This window comes from Megalops cyprinoides, chromosome 9 (genome assembly GCF_013368585.1).
Source record: "Megalops cyprinoides isolate fMegCyp1 chromosome 9, fMegCyp1.pri, whole genome shotgun sequence".
In the NCBI taxonomy this organism is placed as follows: Eukaryota; Metazoa; Chordata; class Actinopteri; order Elopiformes; family Megalopidae; genus Megalops; species Megalops cyprinoides.
The window spans coordinates 38,532,603-38,551,759 of record NC_050591.1 but is presented as its reverse complement, the minus strand read 5'-3'; the positions used below and the strand labels follow the sequence as shown (position 1 = coordinate 38,551,759).

At 49.2% G+C, this 19,157-nt stretch overlaps 1 protein-coding gene across 13 annotated transcripts in view; it reads left to right on the top strand.

The window, feature by feature from the left end:
* Window positions 1-11,662: 11,662 nt before the first annotated feature.
* phldb1b (pleckstrin homology-like domain, family B, member 1b) overlaps window positions 11,663-19,157 on the top strand; it is an 80,028-nt gene continuing 72,533 nt past the window's right edge. For 12 of the 13 annotated variants that reach the window (XM_036536010.1, XM_036536016.1, XM_036536014.1 and 9 more), the window contains exon 1: window positions 15,394-15,463. In XM_036536010.1, coding sequence (XP_036391903.1) covers window positions 15,398-15,463 — 66 coding nt within the window. In that variant the 5' untranslated portion in view covers window positions 15,394-15,397. Of the gene's footprint in view, window positions 11,890-15,393; window positions 15,464-19,157 lie in introns of those variants that run through there. The other variant, XM_036536006.1, reaches the window with a different exon arrangement.

Below are 19,157 nucleotides of genomic sequence, written 5' to 3'. Positions count from 1 at the left end.
GAAGTACTGGAGAAAACAGCTGTAAAGAACTCTGCAAACGCCATCATAAATTCTACATTCCAGAATATAGAAATTCTAGAATGCCTACATGTTCTGTGTATGGATCAAACTTTTAAAAGTAGGAAATGGCTCTGAAAGTGCTCAAAAACTCTGGTTTCACTCTTAGTCCCAAGAGAATTTATCAAGATTCTTTAGATTTAAAGGTACTTAGAGGGGGGCATTGAGTAAAATAACATTCCCTTCATAGCATAGCTATCACAGCAACACAGCGCTAGAATCCCATGTTACCAGCTGGAACCTTCTGGGCAAGGCCATATGGAGACAGGAAATAAAGCAGGAGCTTTATGGCTGTAATGTAGAGTATCTCCGCCGCTCGCCTCCTTGCCAGAGAGAAAGTCAGGAAATTAGGGGAGTCATGGCAGGGGATCTCCTTTCTTTCTGCTAGAACAGGTCAGACCTGTTTACTGTGTTCATGATTTCAGTGCTGAGGAAGTGGAGGAGGTTTCTGGATATAACAGCGCTGTCTTTCTAAAGTGGGTGTGGCAAAGATTTTCCCAGAGAGGCCTTAACTGTCTTTATATGCTGCTACTGGGGCTCCTGCCCCTGGTGAGCAGGGTCCTTCCTTCTCTCTCTCATCTCTGGCTCCCCCTGGTGGTGGAATTAACTACCTGCCACAAACGAAAACCCCCACCCTCTGTGTCCCTGTGCAAACCCCCGGTATGGCAAGCCAACTTAACATTTAATCACTGCATCTAATACAACTCATACACATCCATTATTAATATTATAAATTTTATAATATTATAGATATCCCATTATCTTATGACTAGTCATAATTCCAGTTCAAGATATGTCTAACTTAATTGTGACAAGTTACAATTTCAATTCAAGATATCTGTAACCATTTTTAGTTAAAGATATATAAAATGCAATCATCTGAAACACAACAATAACTACACAGAAATATAATACTATTTTTTTGAGGGATATTTTTCACTAGTCAGAATGTCAGTTTGACTCGTAATGGAATTTTCACTGTTTATAATGAAAATGTCTGTAAAGAAATGATGACTAATAAGAATGAAAGACTGACTTATCACAACTGTTGCTGAGATATTTAAAACTGCTTATATTACTAGTCATAATTAAATAACAGATTAACTGAATTAGAGTGTGTCTGCAGCCCAGGCTGTTTTTAAGTCTGCACCGCTGATCTCAGATCTGTGTCTGCCAGGTCAGCTGAGGTGCTTTAAATTCTTCAGATCCAGACAGCGCCTGGAAGAGGGTGTACCCAACAGGACTGAGACCATTTCCATGGTAACATTAGTGATCCCGTTCAAGCTGCAGGTTTATGGCATTAAAACAGGAAGCATCTTTTATGTGCTGGTGTCTCTCTTCAGTTAAGACTGCAGGCAGGACAGCTGTGTTACGCAGTGGAGTTGCAGAGCGGCGATCACATCCAGAGCTCCTCAGGTCTGATACACACTAACCCAGCACTTCTCAGCCCATAGCATTACTCAGTACTCCACACATGCACTCATAATACCAGGGGAACACGGGCCGCAGTGTTTGCGCTTGAATGAGTTTGTTTTGTGAGGTCACTGGCCAGTCAGAAGGACTTTCCCAAAGAATTTTCCCAAAGCCTTGTGTCTGTAGCTGCCATGCAGCAGTGGCCAGATGCCTCACAGGAAACAGACACGAACAGGAAATAAATGCATGGGAGTTTTATGCAGAGAGATCAGTCCTTTTTATAGTGTTACTAAATAGTCCAGTCAAAAACATCATATTTCATTTCAGTCATTTATGCCATTCATTATGCTGCAGAGACACTTGTGGAGATGGCATTTTCACACAGCTCCTTAGATGGTTTATGTTTCTCGCCTTTCAGCAGCTGAAGCAGAATCCCTGACTTACACTGTCCCCTCAGCGTGGCTGTGAAGCAGATCCTTCACCTCCTCTAGGAACTGAATGTTCATTGTTAGGTTGTGTTGTTAAAATGTTACATGTTCAAGGGCTCTTTCTTCCATCCAGTACAAACTGACCAATAGTAGATCACAATTTATCAACTGCATCCAAATCTGTTAATTGTTAGTTGTTTGCCTGTTTGTAATTGTAATTGTCTTTGCCTATGTGAACCAGCCCTTTGGTTAATGAGCCACACCTGCCTAATTAAAGGCCTATTAAATACAGGTGTGTAGCTAGAACTGGATGGAGGCTGGTCTTGTTTTTGCTGACTGTTTTTGGGCAGGTTTTTAAACACAAATTTTTGGGGTGAATGTTTGCTCTTTTGTTTTGTTTTTTGAGAGCTGAGTTGGTCAGCTTCTCCACAATGGCCATCTCACTGACAGAAAGTAATGCATACACACACTTTCTCTCACACACACCGCTTTGGTTGTAAGAGTTCTGAGCTCTGGGAGGAACATTCATTCAGTGAAGGTAATCATGGGGTTAACTCTGGAACCACCTGAATGGAGGTGCCAACGCTCCCCTGAAGGATGGTTTGTAAGTGATTATGAAAAGGTTCGGTTTAGTTTGCCTCAGTTTGAGCACTTCAGTTTAAAGAGGAGACTCTCACCTCATGATTGATTGTGCTCTTGTGAGAAGACATTAATTTCACAGTTGACAATGAGCCGATGTGAAGAGGGCCAAATCTCATGGTTGGTAATGTGTTCCCTCAAATCCTGTCCAACACTGTCCTAATAGATATAATATAGTCATGCAAATACTGTGTGGCAGTATAGCACGGCGTTAAGGAGCGGGATTCATAACCAAAAGGTTGCTGGTTTGATTCCCCGCTGCGGCACTGCTGTTGTACCTTTGGGTATTTACTCAGTAGATGTCCAGCTGTATAAATGGATAACATTGTAACTGATGTAAGTTGCTGCTAAATGCCGATAATGTAATGTAATGTGCTGTGTGCATATTTGTGTGTGTACATATATACAGACAGTGCACACACAGAGTGTGTGTGTATGTGTTTGTGTGCATATATACAGACAGTACACAGTGTGTTTGTATGCATATATACAGACAGTGCACACAGAGGTGAAGGTTGGGAATGTAGTCGCAGAGCGTAGGTGGATAGAGGAGGGAAATCGGGAGATACTGAGTGACGAGCAGGGAGATTCACCCGGGCAACGCTGCAGTGCCACACCGCAGCTCTACTTCACACGGTGCGCAGCCTTATTCGGGCTGCGGGGGTGAGGGGGGTGTTTATGGCCCCTGTGCTAGCTGTGTGGGGTGGGTGTGCCTCTGTCTTTACGAATGAATGGACAAGCAGATAAGTACCACGTCAGGCCCTGTGAAGTGCCTCACATCAAAGGGAGGGGGAGAGGGAGAGAAGGAGGGAGAGAGAGGGGGGGAGAGGGAGGGAGAGAGGGGGGGAGAGAGGGAGGGAGAGAAGGAGGGAGGGAGAGGAGGATGGAGAGAGAGGGAAGGAGAAAGAGAGGGAGGGAGAGAGGGGGACGGCACGGTGTGCACAGACTCGCATGCTGTCTATGATCCCTCCATTCTCAGGATTGCAGTCCCCTAGACATAAAGGTGCTGCAGTCAGGTTCTCAGGCGCTGGAGTCAGTCCCCGTCATTCAGCAGAGCCAAACTGAAGTGGATGAAGAGCAGTCTGCTGACCCTGGGTCAGTGGGTGTGGGGGCAGATCCTCTTTCTCCTGTGAAGAAGCTGCCAGAGCCACCATGAGCTGTGCTGCTGTTAAGGAAGAGAGAGGCTCGTTACCTCCACGGGACCCCAAAACGACACAGAAGAACCCAGAAAAAACGCAGCAGAAGGTCCAGTTTAAGGTACATCCCCACTGACTTTATAAGGTTTATATATAACCATGCTGTAGTAGTGGTAGTGCTGTGTGTTAGTGTGATGTCACAAGTGTCACAAAGTTAATCATGCAGCTCGAGTGATGTTACCTGATGTGGCATCATGCCACCACCTGCTAAGCTGCCTGCAGGGAAGGCAGGCTGGTGGGGCTGTTGGGTTTGTGGTTGGGTTGTGCTGGGGCTGTTGGGTTTGTGCTGGGGCTGTTGGGTTTGTGGTTGGGTTGTGCTGGGGTTGTTGGGTTTGTGGTTGGGTTGTGCTGGGGCTGTTGGGTTTGTGGTTGGGTTGTGCTGGGGTTGTTGGGTTTGTGGTTGGGTTGTGCTGGGGTTGTTGGGTTTGTGGTTGGGTTGTGCTGGGGTTGTTGGGTTTGTGGTTGGGTTGTGCTGGGGTTGTTGGGTTTGTGGTTGGATTGTGCTGGGGTTGTTGGGTTTGTGGTTGGGTTGTGCTGGGGCTGTTGGGTTTGTGGTTGGGTTTGTGTTTGGGTTGTGTTGGGTTTGTGGTTGGGTTGTGCTGGGGTTGTTGGGTTTGTGGTTGGGTTGTGCTGGGGTTGTTGGGTTTGTGGTTGGATTGTGCTGGGGCTGTTGGGTTTGTGGTTGGGTTGTGCTGGGGCTGTTGGGTTTGTGGTTGGATTGTGCTGGGGCTGTTGGGTTTGTGGTTGGATTGTGCTGGGGTTGTTGGGTTTGTGGTTGGGTTGTGCTGGGGTTGTTGGGTTTGTGGTTGGGTTGTGCTGGGGCTGTTGGGTTTGTGGTTGGGTTGTGCTGGGGCTGTTGGGTTTGTGGTTGGGTTTGTGTTTGGGTTGTGTTGGGTTTGTGGTTGGGTTGTGCTGGGGCTGTTGGGTTTGTGGTTGGGTTGTGCTGGGGTTGTTGGGTTTGTGGTTGGGTTGTGCTGGGGCTGTTGGGTTTGTGGTTGGGTTTGTGTTTGGGTTGTGTTGGGTTTGTGTTTTCATTCATGTGCCTGAATGCTAAAGAAAAGCATCAGTTCACGCTTTCTGCCTGTGTTCACTGTAAGACATGCTGAAGGCAAGCTTTCTCTAATGTTTCACTCACAGGGACTAAATATTCCGGCTGGCTAATAAACAGTATTTGTTGATCTGTGTCAAAACTTGCAATATTTACATACAGAAACAGTATATGAAATAATTTGTTGCTATATAAAGATTAGTAATATTTCTTTAGATTTTATGTTGCCTATTTCATCACCCAGTCACTTGTGAATAGGCCCCATTCACTCTGTCCCAGCTGCATAACTCTGCTTGTTTTCTTGATAAATTGAATCAGGTCTGGCACAGTGTCGGCCACCCAGGGCAGTGAAGGCCCTGCAGACGTGGCTTCTGAGGCCAGACTCATTCAGCACAGCGCTGCCACAGAGGCGGCTTTCACAGGGAGCTCATTCACAGTGGGGGCGGCTGACCCTGCCGCAGACCCTGCCGCTCCCGCCCGCGTCACCGCCGGGTGCCTATCGCCTGGCTCTGGGGAACACAGTGCAGTCATTGCGGATCAGGCTCTATGCAACAACAGCAGGCAGAGCCAAAATGGTGGCCTTTGGAAACAGCAGAATTCAATCAAAACTAGTAAAATAAGATCTAATATTGTGAACCTGGATTTGGCTAATTTAAATACCTGCAGAGAGATGTGTGCAAATAAGCCTAAAACCGGTATTTGGAAAATTTTAAACCTGCTTTGTTCAGTGACAGGGGTTGTCCCCTGAACTCAGTGTGTGTGTGTCAGAGTGTTCCACCTGTATGTCCTGATCAGTGTGTTTGGCACAGGTAAGTGATAGAAATGCTCCATCTTTAACTTGCTGCAGCTTTGCGTTTGAGTTGTTATGGCACAGAGACTAAACGATATCCGCCATTTTTCACTTTTATGTCAGAGTTTAAACTCAGAATGTCAGAGCTGCTGTGTTAGTCTCTCAGTCTGTCTCTCTCTGTGACAGACTGACACATACAAATGAACCAAATGAACCAAATGAACCTAAATCTTTGACAGGTTGACTTCCTTGGTTTCTGGAATTGTAGGCAGTTGTGATTTGTTTGCCCGAAAGGTGTTTCTGCATACAGCAGAATCAGTACGACTGTGTGCACAAGAGCACATGCCACGGACTGAGCCTCTGCTGACCTTGTGTGACCTGTCATTATGAGAAAAACAGCCCCGACGCTGTTCACTGAGGTGTGAGACAGTCAGAGCACCACAAACAGAGCCTCTTCAAAGGCCACTTCCTGAGTGAGGGGTTGGTAAAAAGTCCCCCCCACCTCTCTTTCTCTGACCACTTGCCCTGTGTCACTCTTTGAAATGTGTGTGTCTTTGAGGACGGTCCCTGGGGTCGTTAGCGGAGATGGATGAGGATATTGGCTGCATTCTGAGGGATAGTGTGGAATTTCCTCTGTTACCCAGCAGACAGAGGCTGCACTGTGGAGCTACAGGGCCTCTCAGAGCTGCCGCCTTCCTCCCGCAACAACATGTTACATCTCAGGAGGAAGTGAGCAGCAGAAGTCCTAATGGATGTCAGTCATTTTGGGATTTTCCTGTATGTAACTGTGGGTGAAATTATGGGTTAGTGATTCTCCTACTTCACCTGGCCTAAATTAGTAAATACTTATTGTAGTTTCTATTGGCAGTTGATTTTGGGTGAGATCTGGCTGAATGACTGAGTCACAGAAACTGCGCTTCGACTGCAGGGCTACCGAGAACAAACTCTGTGAAGCTTACAGCTTTAAGATGCTCCCAAAAACGGTATAATGAAGATGCATATACATAATTTGTATAACTTTCATACTTTTCATGTATTTATTTCTGTATCCTGCAGTTAAAGTGGCCCAGCAGCATAAGACGCTACTTTAAAGCCACTATCGTCATGGAGACCCCCTCTGCGAGGCGGCAGTGTGGCATTAGGTTAAGCAGCAGGGGTTGCCGGTTTGATTCCGCTCTGGGGCACTCCTGCTGTACTGTTGGGCAAGGTAGTTAACCCAGAATTGCCTCAGTAAATATCCAGCTGTATAAATGGTTAACATTATAAAAAAAAAAAAATGATATAATTCGACCTGGATAAGATCGTCTGCTAAATGTCAATGATGTAATGTATCCTCATATTGTTTGAGCTTCTATTGCAAAATTCATTTTTTATTATTTATATTTAAACACATTCTAACCCCAGTTTAGACTTGAAACTGAGATTTTCAGAAATACATGTCAGTTACTAAAACAGTAAAATACTTCTGGAATCTATGGGCAATCTGTAGGTAAGGATGCCATGTAATAACACTACCACTAGAGGGCAGCAGTGTCACATTCTGCTCATGCAGGTTACCTAAGACCAATACGAGAAAAGAACTGAACCTGCACAAGGGTGATCACTGCAGTGTAAACTGTTATTCATAGGCTCTCAGGAAGCATGGTGCTTTTAAAGCTTAAGCAGAAGTCCAGGATCCACATGCTTCTTTATTAACAGTGACAGTGGGAATTTGGTGTGATGTTCGAACACAGATTTCTGTGTGTAATTTTTCTCACGGTAATGCAACCAAAAAAAACACACTCTTCAGCACTGTTGGTTTCTGGGAGGTGTGTGTGATCACAGACGGGCTGTGAGAACAGTGCATTCCTGTGAATCATGTCTGGAAACTTCTGTGTGTTTTGTTGCAGATAAACTGCACAAAAAAGTCTATTATCCAGCTCTCCTCACTTGGCCTTATCAGGGGCAAGATCCTAACTGTACCACTGAAAATGTTTGACTGCGCAGTCATTATTACAGCAAGTGTTCATCACCCAATGGTGCTGATGAAGTTCTGTTTTCACTTTGCTGCTCTGTCTTGTTTAAAAGGCAGTTTTTATACATAATGTTTGCACAGTGTAGTCTATCTGCATAACGGTTAGGAAAAGACGTTCTGTCCTCGCTGTGCCAAACTGCCAGCCCCAAACTTAGAGCAGCTTCCACGGTGACCTGCAAGAGCACTTTCCTGCCAGCACACTCTGCTGACACTTTTACCCAGAATAAATAATAACGTTTTGCAATATTTGCCTCCATCTGTGCAGCAGGAATGCAGCTGCCTTTTTTGAGGAAAGACAGACATCAGCGTTCTTGGGTGATTGGGTAATGTAAACTGGGACCTGCTGGCATTCTGCAGAAATGTTTTTGTGTGGAAGTAGCTTCAGGGTCATTTTTGTGGTCTGCATGCAGATGTCTTTCTGTCCTCAGACTGCGTTTGTGTGAGTGCACCCAGGAGAAACCCGCTGGTTCAGACTGCGTTTGTGTGAGCCAGGAGAAACCTGCCATTCCAGGCTGCAATAGTGTGAATGCACCCAGGAGAAACCCGCTGGTTCAGACTGCGTTTGTGTGAGCCAGGAGAAACCCGCTGGTTCAGACTGTGTTTGTGTGAGCCAGGAGAAACCTGCCATTCCAGGCTGCAATAGTGTGAATGCACTCAGGAGAAACCCGCTGGTTCAGACATGGAGGATGGTGTGGCTGTAAATGCTGAAGGTTATCTTTCAAAGTCTTTTCTTCCTGAGAGTGTATTTCCTGCTCTCTCTGAAAGCAGCACCACCCTCCTCCTTTCCCAGGATCCCCTCCTCAGGACAGCTAATGGCAGTTCTTACACCAATGGAAGGAATTTCCCTGGGCACACTGGCAGGTGCTCTGTGTTTCCCTGTGAATTTTCTCTGTTTGTGGCTCTGACATGAATAACACAAACTGAACAGGTGACACATTTTGTGCTCTATATATCACCGTCCCTTAAGACCTTGTCAACCAAAACAGAGAAGCATTGAGCTCTCTGTGGAGCCGGCAGCGACTGAGCTCTCGTGTTTAAATAGAGCACCGCACTCGCCTCCAAAACGATGACCTACTTTCAGACTCCCGCTCTCATTCTCTCAGGACTGTTCAGTGATTTCTCTTCGCTGCAGGATTCGCCCTGACCTGCAGCCAGAGAGGGGCCAATCTGCCCTTTCTGCTGGCTGATTGAGCTGTTCGGATCCGCGGGGAGAGCCGGTCCCACGGCCAGCCTCGGCTTTTATCTTTTTAATGAACATTTCCCTTCAATTACCCCGCAGCCCCTGTGCGTTTCGGCAAAGACCGGAGCCGGGAGGGAGGGGCTGGGAAATGTGCTTTTCATTAGAGATGAAAGGAAATCAGTAGCCCGCTCTTCCCTGCCCCCCTGACCCCCCCCCCGGCCCTGATTCTCTGTGCTGAATGGTGCAGATACACGCAGGAACAGTGTTGATCTGACCAGACTCTGTGTTTACTCCCCATCTGACCATCTCCTCCCATCAGGCCAATGCACCACCTTTCAGACAAAAAGAGAACCGTTACTACAGACTCAAAGAGAACACACTCATCCTTCATAGCAACCAGGTTGTACGTGTGACTGTGTGATCCACCGAAATGACCTAGAAAGCACCGCAGTTGTGTAATTCACTCAGAGAGTCAAGTATTGCATATGGAAACAAACCCCCTGGTTTGTGGACATTACTCAGAGTAGCCTGGCTTACAGGCCAGCGTGCGCTGTAAAGCATATAGTCATGGAGACCGCAGGTGGGTCACCGTGGTAACCCGAGCGGGCCATTGCGCCACTGCAAATCCAGCAGGTAAATCTGTGTCATTCTGCTCAGCAACGCTCGTCACAAACACAGTGGAGTAACTTTTCTGAGGCCGCGTGTAACAGTGAAGCACTGAGATGTCAGTCTCTCTCCGTCTCTGCTGTGCAACACTGTTTCAGTCCCCGCCCATGCACCGCGGTCAGGGAGAGAGGGCGGGGCTGGGGTGGCTGCTTTGGGTGGCCCGCTAATTACACTTAATAGATAGTTGGGGCCTTACAGAGCCCAGGCCACGCCCAGGTCACGCCCAGCTGATGACAGGCTCTCTGATCCAAAGCTTGCTTTGTAAGCAAATACTTCTGATTCCCAAAGCAGCACTGTGTTGTGTGGGTTTCCTGAAGAGTTTAAAGCATGTTACCCCTAGAAGAATCAAACACCCCTGCTACTTCTGCCACTTAATGAAATGCAGCCAAAGGTGAAGTGAAGAGTCTCGCTTTGCTCTCGCTTTCCACTTCTACTGAGTTTTAGTCTAAGCAGCACAGTATTATTCACAAGGAACTACACTCGGATTCTGCTGTGCTGTGACTCACAGCTGTGCTGTCCTTTGACTGCAGTGTGCTTATTGGTGTGTATAATAGTATATTAGTATATTAGTCTGTTAGTATGAATATAAGTGAATGCTTTACTAGGCTCCCAAACCAGAACCCTCCTGTGATATTTCCTTCCTGATGACTATAATTGTAGAGCTGTGCAGAGCACACACGTTTGGGGTGGGAGCGTGGATGTTTCTACTGATCTACTGATAGATTCTGAGTGAGTGAGCAGCCAGGGTAGGGGGGAGGCGCTGAGTGGGATGGCTCCAGTGGGCTGAATGGAATGCCACAGAATGCTTTTAATTCCCGAAAATTCACCCCTTGGTGCAGATGGTGTGGATGGTGTTTGAAATGCTTTTGGGAAAGCGGCAACCAACTTGAAACAGAGAATGATGAAACAGTTATGATGCTGCTCGCCACCCCCGCCACCCCCCACATAAAGCGGGTGCTACCAATCAGCTGTGGCGTTTTCTACAATGTTCCACCCTATTTGCCCACTTGGTACATCCCATACACAGCTGAGGATATGTGGGTGGAAATACCATATTTCACTGTAGGTGGGGGGTGGGGGGTTGCGCATGGGGGTGTTTTGATTCAGTCACAGCTAAACTAGTGAGGCACGCTGCCAAACTGGACCAAAACCATGACAGCTTGAACCAATTATGACAGCCGAGGCTTTGCATCCAAAAACAACTGCAGCGTGCAATTTCCTCTCCACGTCTGTCTTAAAGCAGTCTTAAAATAAGCCGCACTGTTCCCTCCCCAGGCCTCTCCTCTCCCAGCAAATGCTCTCCTGACAGACTCACATTCTCTCCTCTTTCCTCACGCTGTGACCCTGTGTGGAACAGCAGCTCTGAGACGCAGGCGGTCGCTCCTGTAAGAGTGAGTGACAGGACACCGAACACTGGCTGAGCCCCCCGTGAGGGAGGGAGGGAGAGAGAGAGAGAGGGAGAGAGAGAGAGAGAGAGAGAGAGAGAGAGAGAGGGAGAGGGAGAGAGAGGGAGGGAGAGAGAGAGAGAGAGAGGGAGAGAGGGAGAGGGGGAAACGTGCCAAAAGAGAGGCGAGCTGGTGCTCTTTTTCTGTCAAAGGCTGGAAGTGAAAGCAGAACAGAGAGGAAAGGAGAGACAGGGCATTCAAGATGCAGAAATCTCTGGATTCTGGCCAGCGGATGAAAATGAACACCTGACGGCTTCTCACGTTTTTTGGAGCAACCCCAGAGTCAAAGTGGGCGTGGAGTAGCAGGGAGATGAATGAGGGGAGCAGGGGTGACACAGGGGGACACGTGGGGGGCTCTGTGACTCTGCAGGACCTGCCAGGCGCCCGCTGAGGGGTGGCACTCCTCCAGGAAGACTGAATCGGACACGTTGTCACTGAAGGAAATGGCTTTTCCCTCTTTAGACTCCAGCTTACTGTGGAAACTTGCTGATGTATCAGCATTATTATTAATACTATGATTATTATTATTATTATTTAACCTTCATTGCCTCCTCCAAAACCAGTCTGCTGGCTCATGTTGATATTTCTGTGCTGCGTAGGAACAAGTGAGGATTTCTTCAGCTTGGAATAAAAGCCGCCTTGTGCCCTGTGTGTGTGTGTGAGAGAGAGAGAGAGAGAGAGAGAGAAACAGGGACAGACAGAGAGAGAGAGAGAGAGACGAGAGAGAGAGAGAGAGAGAAACAGACAGAGAGAGAGAGAAAGAGAGAAAGGACAAGCTGCCTCTCGTCTCAGTACATCTCTGTCTGTCTTTGGTGACTGTGTGAGAGTGTGTAGAAGAGAGATTTACGCACCTTGGAGGGACCTCAAAACACACAACACTGCTGCTTCAGTCTCATTGGATTTCTGCCAGCTTCTGACTTTTTACTTTCATGAAGAATGAAAGACTCGTCTTGTCTCTGAAAAGCAAAGTGGATTTTTAACTTTTTAACTGGTTGCTATAAGACCCTGCACAGGTAAGGCTGTTTTATTGCTATTTTAAGTTGAGGTGTCTTACAGCAGTTTGTGTTCAAAGAGGCTGTCCTGTAAACACGTTAATGTGACACCACTGTGTCAGTGACTGTGTTTAAAGGATGAGCTGGAGTACGAATTTAAACCCTGAATTTACACTGTTTATTGCTGAATGAAGCTTGCATGAGGAGACTGTGGGAGATTGAATGAGTACATGGCTCTTTCACTGGTTTCAGCTGAAGCTGAATTAGACTTTCTGATTTCCGCTGAATTACAAATGCTTCACTCTACCTCTAACCTGGGACCGTCGGCTGTACTGCAGATTCCCACCTTGTCCCACACACCGGGCCCAGGCTGATGGCTGGGTGGGACTGGCCTCCTGCCTCCTGCTCTCTCATTGGTCCTCGTTTTTGGCAGCTGTTGCCACAGAACTGGACGATATCCCTGGTTTATCAAAGCCCCAGACATAACACACGCACACACCCACACAAACACATGCATGCACGCACCCACAAGCCTGGCCTTGCAGGCTCCGAGCAGACAGGGGGCAGCTAGATCCAGAGGAGAGATTGGCTGCTATGGGGAGACATTCAGAGGCAGGGCAGACTGCCATCCTATCTGCGCATCTCTGCTGTCCTAATGCAGGGTCTGCGCATCTCTGCTGTCCTAATGCAGGGTCTGCGCATCTCTGCTGTCCTAATGCAGGATCTGCGCATCTCTGCTGTCCTAATGCAGGTTCTGTCCAGCTGCTCTGCTTTGAGTCGGGAGACCAGCAATGAGTCAGTGCCAAGCCGGACTGTTCTGTCCCGAACAGTATTGGCCATTCATATAGAGAGAGTGAGAGAGGGGGGGGGGGGGGGGGGGGAGAAAGAGGGCATTCCATTTCATCAGTTGAACTTTTGTGGCCTGGCAGAGAGGAAAAAAGGTTCCCCCGACATCAACTGCAATAATCAAACCTTTGTCATTCAAACTCCGCCTTTCCACAGAACAGCAGAAGACCATCAATGTGATTCAGACTTTATTAGCATGTCCCTGCAAGGGGCCCAAAGAGTGGACAACACACTGACTCACCGCCCGGGTCTTACTCAGTTACTCCTCAGGTCATGCTGAGAGTCACAGCTTGCTAATCCTGAGGGTGAATGTTTCCACCCTTTTCAGGGGCTCATCTTTCCAGCTTGATCATTCATTCATTCATAGGTTTCTTCCCATCTCTGTTTTCCCTTTAGTCATACCTGATGCAGGAGCACACCGGTACACTGAGAGACAGGTATACAGGCTTAGAGAGAGAGACGGGTATACAGGCTTAGAGAGAGAGACGGGTATACAGGCTTAGAGAGACAGGTATACAGGCTCAGAGAGACAGGTATACAGGCTTAGAGAGAGAGATGGGTATACAGGCTTAGAGAGAGAGAGGTATACAGGCTTAGAGAGAGACAGGTATACAGGCTTAGAGAGAGAGACAGGTATACAGGCTCAGAGAGAGAGAGGTATACAGGCTCAGAGAGAGAGACAGGTATACAGGCTTAGAGAGAGAGACGGGTATACAGGCTTAGAGAGACAGGTATACAGGCTTAGAGAGAGACAGGTATACAGGCTTAGAGAGAGAGACAGGTATACAGGCTCAGAGAGAGAGAGGTATACAGGCTCAGAGAGAGAGACAGGTATACAGGCTTAGAGGCCAGGCTGCATGAATGAGCAGGGAGCTGAAAACCCTGGAAAAATCATAATAAAATCAATAAAAAGTGTTTTAATTCTGAGCCGTGCTGCAGGATGTGGAAATGGATGGAGGCCATTATTGGTCACTTCATATGGCTCCATTCGTCAGTGAGATTAACCGTAAAACACAGCCATGCTGCTAATGTGTCACAGACCTGCTAGGATTAATGAATTGTTTCCCAGATTCAAACGGGAGATGGTTTCTGTGTGTGTGTGTGTGTGAGTGGTGTGTGTGTGTGTGTGTGTGTGTGTGTGTGTGTGAGTGGTGTGTGTGTGTGTGTGTAAAGCTGTAGAGAATGCTTTGCATTGCAGGGCTGAGAGCCCAGCAGCTGCAGCATGTGTGCCTCTGTGTGTCTGCGGAGGTGTGTGTGTGTGTGTGTGTGTGTGTGTGTGTGTGTGTGTGTGTGTGTGTGTGTGTGTGTCTGCGGAGGTGTGTGTGTGTGTGTGTGTGTGTGTGTGTCTGCGGAGGTGTGTGTGTGTGTGTGTGTGTGTGTGAGTGACAGTGTGAGTATGAGTGTGTGTGTGTGTGTGTGTGTGAGACAGAGATTGGCTGGTTTCTGTGTGTGCGTGCGCGAGGGTGTGTGTGTGAGTCCCTCACCTCCGCAGAGTGGGACACACTCGGGCTTCGCCATGCCCCGTGTGCCCCACCCCCCCCCACCCCCCCGCTCTCATTTGCAGCAGCAGCTGCTGTCTCTCGGCTGGCATTGAGGGGTGCTGGGGGGTGTTTCCAGATGTGTTTTTGTGAGAATGGAGCAGCGGCTGGCACAGTGGGCGTGGCTGTGACATCATCAGCAATACACGCAGCTTATGGGCCGTGCTACAGGACACCTGCTCCGATTCACAGGGTCCAGCAGACCTGTTCGGTCAGCACACTCCGCAGACCATATGCAGCCTGTCATTTCTAAAGAAAGTGACTTTGGAGGCTTTTGGCCCTCAGCATTGCCAAACTGTGAGTGAGAAGGAGACAGAGAGGGGTGGGAGGGGGGATTTCCATTGCTCTTATTTCCTGACCCCCCCGTCTGGGCTCCACAGCACCTCCCTCCTTCCTGATGATCCAGCTGAACAGACTCAGTCTCCCCGTCTCAGCACTCTGCTTTCCCTGGCCTTCACGCGCTGCCTGGGGAGAGCTGTCTCTCAGCCCACAGCTCACACACGTCCTTCAGAGACAATTGGACAGTGAGACAGAGGCGGAGGAAGAGAGGGCGGAGATGTGGGGGCGTTTGGCATCAGAGCGCTACATGAAAAGCGACGCCTCTGACTCTCTTATCCAGAGGGAGACAGAACTCCGGCCGTTCTCTTTTCTCCCGCTGCTTGGCTGGTTCTGGCTGTGACCTTTACAAAAAATTGGCTGTCCCGTCCTCTTTGTCTGTGGTTGTGAAAAGAGGCTGGAGATTAGCGAGGGGAATGTGGATTTACGCCAAAGAGCTGTAAGAGCAAGAGACACACTAAAGAACTGGGACACACTCACAGGCTGGCAGACTCGCCCAGTGTCACCTGGCACAGCCTGAGACCACTCAGGCAGACTTGCTGTGTCACTGTCTGTGTCACCTGACCTGCCTGGATGGTCACCTGACCCGCTGGTGCGCTGCATGGATCTTAGAGGAAAGAATTACCTACTGTTCTGAGATTCTTCTGCAGCTGAGACTCACTGTGGACCTGATGCTCAGGCTGTTCAAGGAAGGATGATATGGAGGCCAGTTCAGCTGTGGCTTTCCCCTGTTTATCAGGCCGGTACTGACCCGGAACTGATCCGGTACTGACCCGGTACTGACCCTGCACTGACCCTGCACTGACTCAATGGATCCCAGTGTCAAAGTCCTCCTGGCTTCTTCACTGAAAACCAAAATCCAGATCGTCAGACAGGTAAACTCAGAAGCCGCAGGCACGGTAACACAGGGAGCAGTGCATGCAAAGCTGTCAGAGTTTTATCTGCTTCTTTCCTTTCGTCAGGTTAGAAAGATGAATGTGTGGGAAAGGTTATGATGATTTTGTAACCTTTCAGCCCGATTGGCTGAAATTCGGAGCAGATCAGTGAGCTGCTGGTCTCTGCCAGTGAAATCAACATTTTCATTATGACCTCAAAGTGCAGACATGTTCCCTCCCATAAGCACAGCTTTAAGATGCGAGTTCTGTCTGAAAGCTGCACTGGCAGGAGGTTTGCGTACAGCCTCAGCCTTGTTGAAAATGCAAGCAAAATCATGAGGTTGAATCTTTTACATTCTAAGGATATTTGCTATAAATTTATCTGTGAGAGTGCTCAGTCAGAGCTCAGTCAGTTGGTGAATGAAAATCAGATTTTATCTGAAGCAGCTCTACGGCTGCAGGTGGTGTTCAGGTGTCAGTGGCTGCTGTGGGTGCTGTATCGGGGCTTGGGGGGCTTCTGGGGTGTGTCTGGGTGGTATATTATGGTGTGTTAGTTGCAGGGCTCTGACTGGTCCCTGGGGCTTTGGGTGGAGCTTTGCCCCAGCTGGGGCCACGCCCCTCTCAGGATCTCACTGTCTGAAAGGAGCTCTTTGTGCAGCCAGAGCTGGTATTGCTGTTCAGCTCCACAACTTCGGGAAACAAACAGCCAAAGTCATTGGGACGTTTGAGAAAAGGCACACTGGAATATTGTGTTCAGAGTACCCCCCTCCCCCGCCTGTCCTCTGTGTGCGGTTAAACGCTCCTTGGCCAATCGGACGGTTTCCCCTGGTGATGCTGGGAGGAAATGCCGAGGCCATAGAAACACTGACTCATCCTGCAGGCCCTGTTCCAGGCCGGGGGCTTGCACACTCTGGAAAGCTGGCAGCCTGTTCCGCTCGCGTTTCCAGGGATGCTGCAGGTAGCCTAGCGCTCGGCATCCAAACGGCTCTCCCAGCCTGCTGGGTGGAGATGCATGCTGGGATATTGGTACCTCCTCAGACTCCTCCCCACACAAACAGCTGAATGCGACTCTATCAGTGGCTTCTGGAAAACACAGGTTCCCCTCACACACGCACTGTGTCGTCATCAGTAAAGTCCCCTCTGATTGCTGAGATGTAAAGTTCTTGGCAATGAAACTTATGGATGTTTAGCTGATGGAAGTGTTGGGTAAAACCAAACATACACTGTTCCCAGCAGTCTTGTGTCCACAAAACAACGATTTTTTTTGTATGTCCAACCAAACACCATTCCTGGGTTATTTTTTCACGTGATGGTTAAATAAGTTTTGGAGGTCTATTTATGCGGAGAGATCCTCAGGGTAGTGTGGAGTGAGGACGGGACAGTTCCAGTGGGCATATACTGTCTTTAATGTTTGTGTACCTGCAATAATAGTTTGGAGAGCTCATATTTAAATTCAGCTACGCTGTGCGTGTGCGTGCATGCGTGCGTGCGTGTGTGCGTGTGTGCGTGTGTGCGTGCATGTGTGTGTGTGTGCGTGGGTGTGTGTGTGTGCGGGTCTGCATAAGTTGCCGTGCTGTTGGTTCCCTGTCGGGAGAATGGTGTCATTGTCATATTCCTTCCTGTTAATCATATCCTTCTTATTCTGCCTCTTATTGTGCTGTGTGATTCGGCGGAGGTTAACCACTGAGGTCCTACGCAGTGTGTCGGTGTTCACTCAGGCCCCCCCCCTGTCTGAAGTCATGAGGCAGTGTGGGGGACAGTTCCAGTGTGACTCAGAGTTTGTCCTTAACTCACACTGTGAGATGTTCTATATTCACTCAATGAATGAAGAGTTCACTGGCACTAGGGAATCCTGTCCATCAGTCAGACTCTGTGTGGCCAGTTTTTGTCAGTCTGTCAAGGTCCTTTGAGCTTACTTCCTGAACTTCAGGCAGAGGATCATGGGAACTTTTCCAGCGTGGGCAGGGCAGCTCCGGTCCTCCCTGCCCTTGGGGGCCTGCCCTGGCCTGGGCCTCAGCCCACAGGAAACACCCCTCCTCCGTAGGCCGGGCAGGAAGTCCACGTATAGACGCAGAAACCTCTTGTGATCCACCCCTTGTTAAGGACTCTGTCTGTATGTCATCTGTTTCCCCACTCTTGTTCTGTCTGTTCTGGTCCACTTCCTCTGTCTCTGTTAGGATCCTCAGCTGATTGGCTGCCCCCCCCGCAGTCAGACTCCCCTCAGCTCCTCAGTCCCCCCCCCCCTGCAGTCAGACTCCCCTCAGCTCCTCAGTCCCCCCCCCCCCACAGTCAGACTCCCCTCAGCTCCTCAGTCCCCCCCCCCTGCAGTCAGACTCCCCTCAGCACCTCCGCCCCCCCCCCCCCCACAGTCAGACTCCCCTCAGCCCCCCCCCCCTGCAGTCAGACTCCCCTCAGCTCCTCAGCCCCCCCCCCCCACAGTCAGACTCCCCTCAGCTCCTCAGTCCCCCCCCCCTGCAGTCAGACTCCCCTCAGCTCCTCAGCCCCCCCCCCCCCACAGTCAGACTCCCCTCAGCTCCGCGCCCCCACCCCCCACCCCCCCCCCCCCCCGCAGTCAGACTCCCCTCAGCTCCTCAGCCCCCCCCCCCCCCGTCCTCTCTTACAATGTTCCTACATGAAGTCAGATGCCTGATTTCTGAACAGACTGGTCAGCTGGATTTCACAATTTGACCTTTCCTCCCAGATCAGCTGAGAGGTCCCAGTTAAGGCTATTTACTCCAACATTTAAATAATATTTAATATTTGCAAATTGTCAATGCAAATGAACCAGTGTATGGGGCGCTACCTGCATCTCTATCAGAGTGGCTTTTGTGTGTAATATTCACGTCAGATAAAAACTGGACTGTCACACTGACCTGCTCATATTATGGCAGATTCAGCTAAAGCTATATGGTCTTGGTCTGATGTTTTAATGGTTCTGTTTGCATGGAAAATCTCATAGTAACTATGCACCAGGAATCCTGAAAAACAGCCTAACTTGTTTGCCAGCTACTTGTACCTATAATTGGATGTAATTGTTCAGTAAACTGAAGTGCCTCTGCAGGCTGTTAAAAATAGCATGCTTACAACCCTTTTAGGAATCCACATAGGAAAATACCTTTTGTTTTGGCCACAATGCCCAGCCGAGCCAGGAGGGGGGCCGGGGGGGTGGGGCCAGGAGGGGGGCCGGGGTGGGGGCAGGAGGGGGGCCGGGGGGGGGGGGGGGGGGGGGGGCAGCGAGAGCAGCTCTGGGTTACTCTGCTGCCCTCCTCTCCCAGCCCATAGGGCTGTTTCTGCATGGCTTTCATATGGAAAACGCTGGAATATATATTTCCATGCCCTAATCCAGTAAAAGTGGAAAGTCCTTGCGGTGAGCCAGAGCGGGGAGAGTGGTTAGGGTGGGTGGGGCTGATACCCCAGCGCGTCTCCTACAGACAGCAAAGAGAAGCAGCGGGCAGAGGGCAGACACACCCCCACATCACAGTCGCACATCTCATTCTCTCTCAGCTGAGGAATCCATCCCATACCTGCTCTTAGCCTGCTGCTGCAGTTATACACAGAAAGGGCCAGTCTCCTGAATGGGCCCATCGTAAAGCAGTCCTGTGTTGGTTCCCCACGGCATTTCCATGGCGTTTCCTTGCACAAAGCTTCCTTTTAATGGCCGTCCTGTAATAACAGCTGTAAGCCTCAACGGTGT